Source organism: Pomacea canaliculata, linkage group LG2, assembly GCF_003073045.1.
Source record: "Pomacea canaliculata isolate SZHN2017 linkage group LG2, ASM307304v1, whole genome shotgun sequence".
In the NCBI taxonomy this organism is placed as follows: Eukaryota; Metazoa; Mollusca; class Gastropoda; order Architaenioglossa; family Ampullariidae; genus Pomacea; species Pomacea canaliculata.
Window position 1 is genome coordinate 23,581,288 of NC_037591.1, and position 11,109 is coordinate 23,592,396.

The 11,109-nt window shown below is 37.5% G+C and overlaps 1 protein-coding gene across 1 annotated transcript; it reads left to right on the forward strand.

Moving 5' to 3' along the window:
* Window positions 1-80: 80 nt before the first annotated feature.
* LOC112557328 (meiosis-specific nuclear structural protein 1-like) lies at window positions 81-11,050 on the forward strand. Its single transcript, XM_025227114.1, has 10 exons — window positions 81-408; window positions 4,474-4,683; window positions 6,271-6,398; window positions 6,613-6,715; window positions 7,471-7,700; window positions 7,813-8,029; window positions 8,411-8,518; window positions 9,064-9,186; window positions 9,394-9,654; window positions 9,818-11,050. Exons 1-10 carry the CDS (start codon window positions 406-408, stop codon window positions 9,929-9,931), a joined length of 1,497 nt encoding a protein of 498 aa, XP_025082899.1. The 5' UTR covers window positions 81-405; the 3' UTR covers window positions 9,932-11,050.
* The last annotated feature ends 59 nt before the right edge of the window (window positions 11,051-11,109 follow it).

Genomic DNA, 11,109 nt, shown 5'->3' on the forward strand with positions numbered 1-11,109 from the left:
AAAGATATAAAACTTAATACTTTATTCCAACATGTAAAAAAGTAATTAATATTTATTAAGTTTACGGAATTTACTGCTAGTCTTCAACGGATGAGATCACAGAAAAGGAGGGGGGTGATGTCTTTTGAGATTAGGCTTGAGATTCAAATCTGCTTTTATTTATTTTACGAAAACTGCATATAAAAACTAGTTTAGCCATATAATAATCACCGAAGACTAATTATTTATTTTACAACATGCCTGAATGTTTCAAAAAAGGCATAAGGCTGTAGCGCTTCTTGATCTGTCACCCCTAGCAACATATACCGATGTAACTCGCGACGCAACACTGAAGTTGTTAGGACTGTGACCAAAGCCTGATTAGAACTTCGCACTAATTTAAACCATTCACATCTAAAGGAGAAAATGGTGAGAAATTAAATTACATTTTAAAAAATGTGGTTCCTTTTTTAAATGATAGTAAATATATTGTTTGTTCATTGAGCATCGTGCACCAGTCCACGTATACTGCTCAGTTAACCATTCTCAAACTTAGAAGTCAGTGAATAAGTGATAGCACGAATTTGGTGATAGCTTTCTCAAGAGTTACTGTAGTTTTTGAAAACGTGTTGTTTTATGTCATTACAGAAAGCATCTATAGTGTATATTGGACACGGTACAAAGTATCGTTGCAACAACTAATTAATGTCGATCGAATAGTGTCAAAAGAGACAAGGAGAAGTTTATTCTTTATTCTGTATTTTGTTTTTGTACGATTGCATAAAAGATTAAATTGTCATCACTATCACAATGCAGACACTATATGTCATAAATCCTTAATGTTTGAGACAGTATGTCAGCAGTGTTAATTAACATTCTTCTGACCTTCGATCTCATTCAATCACTATAGCTGTTGCAGCATGAACGTTGATTTAATTACTATTATGTTTGTTTCGCCATCAACAAGGACTGCACTAGTAGTTATGTCAAACTGCTGTGAGCGTGACAGCATGAGCTTGGAGGCTTGGTTATTATCATGTTATCTTTAAGGCTGCCAGCCAAAAAGATATAAAAAGCATATTTGATGTGGTTTTTTTCACTTATTGTTTATATAGAGAGTTTCGATCAGTTCTTGCTCTGCAGCATTCATGTTTTCATTTTGGTAATACAGTACTTACTTTCTAATTTGTGGTTATCTTTCTGGTCTTGATTTTGTGTTTGTGAGCTGTTATACACGTAACAAGTACTTGTAATGGCATGTGGAGGAAAACTGCAGCTGTCCAACATATATGTACATTCTTATAGACAAATGTGTTTTACCACATTTTATTAAAAAAAATAATAATAATAATAAATGCAAAATTTGTAAAGCGCACACTCACACTCCTAAGGAGCATGCTTTTAAAGCTTAATAACAATAACGAAACATGGACAGTATATGAGGGACAGGAAAACAAATAACATATGAACATATAAAAGAATAAACAACCTTACTAAACAAAGAATAAAATAAAAAAGGAACCAAATAACAAGAACAAAAGTTGAGAGTAACATGATATTGCATAAGGAAGGGTGTGAAAAAAGGACTAGCATTATGGGAAAGGTTGTTAGGGTAATGTTTGCGGAATAGGTGTGTTTTCAGTGCACGTTTAAAGGATTCAATCGTGGGTAGGTTGTGGATATGGAAAGGGAGAGAGTTCCATTGTTTTGCTGCACAATATCTGAAAATCCTTTGGCCATATATTGTTGTTTTGGTGACAGGAAGCATAAGGAGACAATCATCAGATGAGGAGTGGAGTTGTCTATAGCTAGGATGTAAAGGAAAAGCAGTTCAGAGAAATAATCAGGGCAGGTGCCAGCAAAGAAATTAAAACACATCATGGACAGTTTGTACTGGATGCAAGAACCGATGGGAAGCCAATGTAGAAAACGAGGGAGAGGGTTGGGGTGGTCCCGTTTCCTAGCTCTAAGCACCAGATGCGCAGCAGAGTTCTGTACATTCTGGAGTTTGTGAAGAAGGTATTCAGGGCAGCCAGCAGGCAAGGAGTTGCAGAAATCAGGTCTGGATAAAACAAACAAACAGACAAGAGTGTTGGTACCGTGCGTAGACAGAATGTGATGGATGGCGCTGATCTTGCGTAGTTCATGATAGGCAGACTGACAGACAGCTGTAACTTGTTTAGCAAGAGTCATTTTTGCAGTGACAATGAATCCCAGATTCCTGATGGAGGATGCAAAGGTGATGTTAGTTTTGCCCACCTTGATGTGACTTGGTGGACAAATGAGTGAAGATGGATTTCTTCTTCTGGATCATAAGAAGGCTTCCGTTTTATCATCATTGAGTTTAAGTTTGTTTGACACCATCCAGTCTTTAACTTCATTAATACAGACTTCTATGGTGCTGGTAGCAGAGTGAGACAGCCGGTGAAGTGGAGCAGTCCAGCTGTGTATCATCAGCATATGATTGATGAGAAATGTTGTGAGACTGGATGCAAGATGAAAGTGGCTTCGTATACAAAATGAAGAGACTGGGCCGAGTATTGAGCCTTGAGGGATGCCACAAGAAAGTGGAGCAGGGCGAGATGTTTGACCATCAACAAACACAGGATGCATCCTACCAGTGAGATAGGAGTTGAACCACACTAGTGCTGGTTCAGAAATCCTTTAGAGGGTGTGTAGTCTATGAAGGAGTAGAGAGTGGTCGATGGTGTCGAATGCAGCAGACAGGTCCAGTAGAGCTAAGGCAGAAACATCACCACTGTCAAGAGCAGATAATATGTCAGTGGTCACTTTAATTAGTTTCAGTACTGTGAAAAGGTCTATATGCTGAGTATGGGGGATGAGCTGGTGCTCTTGTAAGTAGTCCCAGAGCTGTGTCAAAACTACTTTCTCTATGATCTTTGAGAGAAAATACAAGTTGAAAACTGGGAAATAATTGTTCCACACATTGACATCAAACGTGGATTTCTTAAGAAGTGGCTTCACCAGGGCACTGTTAAACAAAAATGGAAAAACATCTGATGACAAGCTGATATTTACAATGTTTGTAATGGAAGGAAATAAAATATCTAAGCATTCAAGAAGAAAACTTGTGGGCATTGGGTCTAACTGGCAAGTTGTTGGCTTGGCATTTAGAATAATCGGCTTTATATCAGCTCAAAGACTGGTCGAAATTTGGTCATAGAGCATCCAAGAAGAATATTACAGGAGATGCTGGCAGGCACCAATAGCGAGTCCAAGGATGATCGAAATCTTGTTAGCAAAATAGTCACAAAATACTTGTGGCTATCTGCGAAGCAGGATAGGCAGTGGGCAGTGGCATTGCCTTGCTGATTGCAGTCATTCGATTGCACATGTCAAAAAGTGTTCTGGAGGAGGTGCAATTATTTATTTGGCCTGAAGATATGATATCTTGGCCTTGTTCACACATTTTGCAATGCTTCGCTTGGCGGCATTATAAATCTCTTTGTGGATGTTGAGTCCAGTCTTCTGCTAAACATGATCAGCTCGCCAGCCAGTATGCTTCAGGTCACTGAGCTCAACATGGACCTGTGAATACCAAGGTGCATATTTGGACTGGCGCATCAGACGTCGAGACACTGGGGCATGGTCATCAACAACTGTATGCAAAACACAGTTAGGTTGCTCAGCAGCTGAAGCAGGGCCATTTGCAGTTGTGCTTTGAATGCAACTATATCAACACTGTGTAACAGACGAGTGAGTCAAAAAACTGGAAAATCTTTATTCTATGCCAATGTCCGTGTCACTTGGGTAGATTTATGTCCACATATAAATTTTCATGTGATGAGCAAAATCTTTTTTTTTTGTTGGTCAGTAAATAATTTTTTTTTTTAAATGGAGGACAGGGGAAAATTTGATGATGCTTTTTCTTTCTCCAAATCATGTTTGCTCTTCAGCAGTGTTTTCACTTTCTGACATCAGTCTTTTAAGTGTGTTTATTAATGATAATGATGATTATGATGGTGATGATAATTTGATGCTTATATAGTATGGAATATCAATATGTGGCTGTGCTCTCTTCACTTCACATTATCAGACTAAGCATCAGGAATATTCTTTGTGAAGAAGTTGATGAGGAAGGCTCTTGAAATAGCACTCCCTGTCCATCTCTCTCTTGCACAAATATTGCATACATCTTAACCATCAGCAAACTGCAGTGTAAAAGATGTTTGAATCACTTAACTCATTTTGTTGTCTGCTAAATTTACCTTCCCAAAAAGGGGAAATTGAGTTGGGCATTTGATAAAAATGTCAGACACGACATTCAAATGTAGGTCATATATGTCTTGTTGATATCTTACTTGACATGAAATTTCCCATGCAAGAACCACAAATATTAAACTGCCTTGTTTTTTTATACCTTATACATTGTTATAATGATTTGTTAAAGTAAGGGTTGTTTTCCAGCTTAGTTTATTTTTAGGTTAGAGGAATGGTCAGCGATCAAGTGAGAAAATTTACTGTATTCTACAGGCTCTTCGCATAACAGAAAGTCGGCGAAACAAACTCGCGGAAAATGCCCGTGCGATTGAGCAAGAGCGAGAGATGGCTATTAAAAGACTTGAACGTGAGTGTGTAGCAAAAAATGTCATGCTTTGTGAAGAACGAGTGGCTGACAAACGACTGATACGCCAGATGCAGCAGATGCAAATGGAAAGGGATATGCAAGATTCCATCCTGAAAGTAAGTTTGTTGTTTTCGTTTTTAATCTAAACTGTCATATGTATATATGAGCCATTTATAGGACTTGAAATAAAAAGCTAGAAATGTTTAAAACAATAGCTTACCTTGATGGTATTATATACCAAAGAAAATTATATGAATTAGAGACTGAATAAAAAGCAAGCAAATAATCTTAATGCCATTTGTGGATTTTGAGAAGGCTTTTGACTCCGTAGACAGGGAAACCATCTGGAAGTTGATGCAGCACAACGGATTTCCACCAAAATTCATTTCCATAATCAAGCAGCTGTATGAGGACTCGACATGCCGAGTGATCCACAATGGGAAGCTGACCGATCCCTTCGCAGTGAGGACTAGAGTTAGGCAAGGTTGTATGCTCTTGCCGACAGTCTTCCTCATCGTCATAGATTGGATCATGAGAAGCACAACCTCTAACAGCAACATGGGCATTCAATGGACCCTCTACATGTAACTTGAACCTGTTGTTCCACAAGCAGCAACATGCACAGACAAAGCTCACTTGTCTCTCAGAAGCAGCAGCAATGACTTGCCTGACAATCAACAGCAAGAAGACGGAGGCAATGCAGGTCAACACCAAGCAAGAACCCCCACTCCAATTACATGGGGAATGTATTACAGAGACTGACTGTTTATCCTACCTTAGAAGCATAGTCAGCAAAGATGGAGGTGCAAAGCCAAATAACTAAAGCCAGGCTTGCATTCCACATCCTGTGACCTATCTGGAACTCCAAAAGCTTTATCTCTACACACCAAGATTCGCGTCTTCAATGCAAGCATAAAATCAGTCCATCTATATGGATCTGAGACATGGCATTTGACAAACACCATCACCAACAAGATTCAGACATTCATTAACAGATGCGCCACATCTTCAATATCAGATGTCCTGAGAAGATCTCCAATACAGACCTGTGGAATTGAGAACCAACCAAAAACCTGCCAACCAAGACATCAAGAAGCGGAAGTGTGGCTGTAGCAGTCACACCCTGCAAAAGCCAGCTAACAATATAACGAGACAAGCTCTGGGCTGGAACCCACAGGGGCGGCGTAGGGTTGGGAAACCCAGACAGACATGGAGGAATTGGTCCACAGCGAGGCGGAGGAAGCTGGAATGACATGGTCCCAACTGGGAAGGGGCATCCAGAACCAGATCGGATAGCATGAGGTAGTTGCAGCCCTATAAGCTCCACTGGGAGTGAAAAGGAATAAGAAGAAGACACATTATTTTCACATCTAGCTTTCACTCTTCAACAAAAAAACAAAAAACAAAAAATCCAGTGCATTCATTACTACAGAACAAAGGGATGAAAATAAGTCAAGAAAGGAATATTAGATCATCTATACGCAGATGATAGTTGATATTTTTACAGGGAATTTTTTATTTTTAAGATACTGGATTAGCAAAGAGAAAATGGCAATCTGCACCTCTACAACATCAAATCAAAGGTTGTAATTTATTACTCAGCAGTGAAGGATTGTAAAATCAGTTCAGTACTAAAATGTATAAACATATGCTTGAGTCCAAGTTTATTGCCTTGGTTTAAAGGTTTTCCTTTTTATTTACAGGCTGAACGAGACCGAATGCTTCGAGAACAGCAGTTAGCACAAGAAGAGAGCCTTGCTAGAGAGCTAGAGCGACGTAAATATGAGCAATTGAAAGATGAAAAGATACGTCAGCAAATAAGAGAGACAAGGTAAAGCTGGGGATGCTGGTGATTGCATGAAGAATATATATATATGCTTAAAGATGGGGAAAGCAAATGGGAAGCTACATCTGCTGGTTGTGCTAAATAAAGTGTATGACCAGAGCATGAATAACAAAGTGATTAGATGTCTGACAAGGCTGATTTCTAGCAGTATTAACTAAAAGCAAATAAATAGTAGAACTGACTGTAATGTATGTCTTAGTTATGAACTGCGTGAGCTGGAGGCAAAGTTGAAAGCAGCCTATATGAACAAAGAACGAGCTGCTCAGATGGCAGAAAAGGAGGCACACAAGTATGATGAAATGGTAAGAGCCAACAAGACTCATTCTTTCTAAAAGAAAGAAATGACTACACAACAGAACTTATATTTACGTCAAACATTCTTAATTAATATGGTGAATAAAGTAAATATGTGATTATCCATAACTTCTTTATAAGTTATAATTCCCCCTCTTTAAATTTTTGTGCTGGTTAACAGTTTGAAAAGGTGAAATTACTATTGTTGTACCAATATTTCCACTTCTGGTGAATCAAATATTAGCAGTCCTTTCACAAAACACCTTAACCAGGTAGGTGGAGTGGACATCATGTAAGTCCTGAAGTATGGTATAATTAGTAAATTTACCAGAGTGTGTTTGGTTGAAGGAAATTTCAAACTATATTTCTTAGCATGTTAGCCATGAAATTAAAATATTACTCATATTGGATTTGAAAAAGGTTATAATATTTTTGAATCTAGACTGCTTTTAGAGCCCTGCAAACAAGTGTGTAATAGTTGCAATGGCATATGTTTTAAAGGCACTTTAGTCAGGTTTGTGGGTTATGGTAGGTGCATAATGTTATAGTGTATGATAGACATTTTCACCATGTAAATAAATAAGTTAAAATATTGGTAACGTACGTGTAACTAAATTTATTTTCTTTAATTTTTTTTAAAATTTAATAATCATTTGGGTACTTGATAAATATCTTTACACAGTAGTTTTTATCTGTTATTGGTATTTATGGTAAGAAATAATTATTTTGTGGTGACAACATTCTTTTACTTGATTTGTTGTAGAAACGAGACTCAGAAATTATCAGACAGATGAAAGAACAGAATGAGCGAGCACAGGAAGCAGAAAGAGAGCGTGAAATAGAGCAGTACAAAGAGATGGTGCGTTACCAGCAAGAGCTTGAAAGACAGCTTGAGGAACAAGAGGAGAAGCGTCAGCGAGCCTATGAAGAGTTCCTCAAAGATAAACTCATGATTGATGAGATTGTACGCAAAATTTATGAAGAAGATCAAAGGTCTGTAGCTATCACTTAAAACTCTTTAATTTACATTCACATTAACTACTAATTTCCTGTGAAAAAAATGTGAAAGATTTAGTTTGCTTACTACAAAGCTATTAATTTTCAGAGAGAGAGAGAGGGATATGGAAAAGAAGAAGATGACACAGAAGTACATTGCAGAGTTCAAGCGGGCACAGGAAGAATGGAAACAAAAGGAAAAAGCCAAGATGGAAGAAGAAAACCGTAGGATAATGGCCTTTGCCAAGATGGTGCGAGATCGTGAAGCAGGGCATGAAGCAGAGAAGAGAGAAAGGGAGGAAGCTCTAGGTCGTGTTCAGAAAGCTGTAAGTGTCTTTTGTCTTGTTTTTACACATCATTTGCAGTGCAGAAATGTATTTAGAACTCAGAATTGTAAGGCTTTGATTTGGATGTCTTGATGAAAACTTTTATAAAACAATGAAATAAGGAAAAGGGTGTTTGAGTTAGATTTTTACAAGTATCAATACTCAAGGGAAATTGCGAGTGTTTCCTAATGGTAAAAGTCACTGCTGTTCAAGTGCTTATTCTTAAATCCTCATGTGAGGAAAAAGACATTGCAATCATCAGTATGGATGTTTGTGTAGCTGACTGTATATACATATGTGTGTGTGTATAGGAATGCTTTTTTTTTGTATTTGCCATCAGTTTAAACATTTTATCTGTACATTTGTTTTCTTTGCTTCCAGCTTTCAGAAGAGATTGCACGCAAGGAGGCTGAGCGAGAAGAGATGGAACGAGTGCGGTTGGAGTTGTACCTCGAAGAACAAGAAGAGAAAGAAAGGCAGAAAGAAATGGTGAGATTTCTTATCTGGATTTCCATTTGTTTTTCGCTTACTGAATTGAATTTTATCTTTCTCTCTTTAGATTGTGACTTACAATTCACAAAAGGTTAAGAGCCAGTGGCAGTTTTTGGGTATGGAATATAAATTAAATCCTGTGGTAGAGCACTGTGCAGTTAACTGGAAACTACAAAGTGTAACAGTACACTATAATTGAATTTTCAGTCTCCCACAATGTTTTAAAAATGTACAAACTTCACAGAAAACAAATTGAAAAATACATTTTGCTAACTACACTGCATTATTATATTAATTTGTATTATAATATAAATTATACACAATATTAATAGCATAAAATTAGTTCTGCTTCATGTTAGAAATTGTTTATTGAGAAAGACTTAATATTCCAGGAGGTATTTTCGCTATCTGTTTTCTACCCTATTTAAAATTATCATTTATTTTTGTGTGTAGAATTAGAATCAGTTTTGCTGTTGTTGTTGTCAGTTTTTGATATATAACATGCATCTTTAAGCTGCAATTTATTTTGGTCTATGTTTCAGATGGACGTAGAGCTGAGACTGCGACAGAAGCTGGAAATGCAGGGTACACATGCACGTCAGATGCAGTACAAAGCCTTGAGAGTTCAGGCTGAGAAGGAGGAAGAAGAGCAGTTCCAGAAGCAGGTCAGTTTTGAGAGAGAACATGATTGTGTCATATATATGACAGATTAGTCCACACAGTGTGCATATGTGTGGATACTTTTAAGCATGGTTTCTTTTTGTGTCTGTATCTCACACACTTATATTCATTCTCAAATGATGTGTAGTCTTTTTCGATGGCTAGATAAACCATGATAATACCTAAACTTGCTGCCTCTACACCTTTCCCAGATGCTTGCCAAGTTTGCTGAGGATGATCGCATAGAGCAGATGAATGCCAGCAAGCGACGCATGAAACTGCTTGAGCACAAGCGTGCAGTGGAACGCCTTATGGAGGAACGACGAAGGCAATTTGCTGCTGAACGTGAGCGTGAAGTCCTGCAGCGTGAAGAGGAACAGAAGATGGAACAGTTCCGCCGACAGATTATTGAAGAGGAACGCAGGCGCCTCCTACGTGAACATGCCACCCGCTTACTTGGATATTTGCCTAAGGTTTTCACATTTTTCTATATAAATGTTCAAAGAATCCTATCCGTCACACAGCTGTTTCAAGAATTTGAAGTAATTTTACAATGCCCAAGCTTTCAATATTGCCATACAGAATGATAGGATTTTACCTTTGCTTCCATCTTAGAGTAAGATTTGCATTTTTCAGGGAGTCATTCAAGGGGATGAAGACCTGGAGATGCTGGGACCAGAGTTCAAGCAAGCATATGCTCAACGCCAGGTGGACCCTTTTGATGATGAGGGTTGGAATCAACCTCAGTAGCATGTTATCTGGCTTTGCCTTTTGCTAGTTTTGAACAGTCAGTCCAAGAATTGGGAGATGGTGTCTTGCCATCATTGAAAACACCACGTCAACTTCATCTTCAGATTTTAAATCCTTTCAAGATTATTCCAAAACACAGAAACCCTTTTGATCTACTTGTTTAGTCATTGTGAAGAATGCATTTGTCTGCAGATATGTTCTTCCTGTTGTATTTGTGGTGACAAAGAGATCTGTGAAGCACTTATTTATGGCAGGGATTTCTGGACTGGAGCGTTTTCTTTGATTTCAGATGTGAGAAAAATCAGTTAATCATGAAAATATAAAATTTATTTTCTTCTGATTCAAGTGTGATCTCCATTTGTCATTTTCTTTTAGGACAGTCCAAAGTGATGTGAATTACAGAAAGTCTGTCTGCCTACTGAATATATGCATTTTGATGGAATGTAACAGATCATTAATAGCAAAATAATTTCTGTTGGTTGTTAGAAAATGCATCACTCTGGTCATTTCATACAATAATTGTCATAGATTGGGCTGCATTTGGAGTTGATTCTGTACGTATTGCATTATATCTTTTAAATCAACATTCCAATCTTAGTGAATCTTTACATGGAGACATATATAATACTCCAACAAACCCCTTCCCGGGTCCATAAATTGGAAGTATTTACACAGTAATTTTGGTATGTTATTTATATTTGGTGAAGATGTCAACTTGAAAGTTAGAGTATTTGTTACCTGTGTGCAGATTCTGTGTTAACATGAACTAAATGTGCACAGCGTCTATATTAACTTGAAAGGGATTGGAAACTGCTGAACTATCTTGAAAGTTATTAGACACGATAAGTGAAAATCATTTTCTGAAAGAGCATTAAATTTTCTCACAAGCATATTTGTGCCACAATGCTATTTACAGAGTTGGCATAAAATTATGTTAGTCTTTTTCAGGAAGACTTGTGAATATAATGTTTGCATAGTTTTTATCACCTGCAGCAACCTCGCAATGAATGGTCGTTGAAGAAAAGGGAATAATAAAGACTAAGCGCTTGGTGAATTGTAAATACATATTTTTAAATAGGCTTAAATCTACACAAATAATAAAGCAAACTATCATGTTCATTTTGCACGACTTTGTAAATTTTTTTGAAGTGCTGTTTTAGCTGGATTTTTCCTAACAT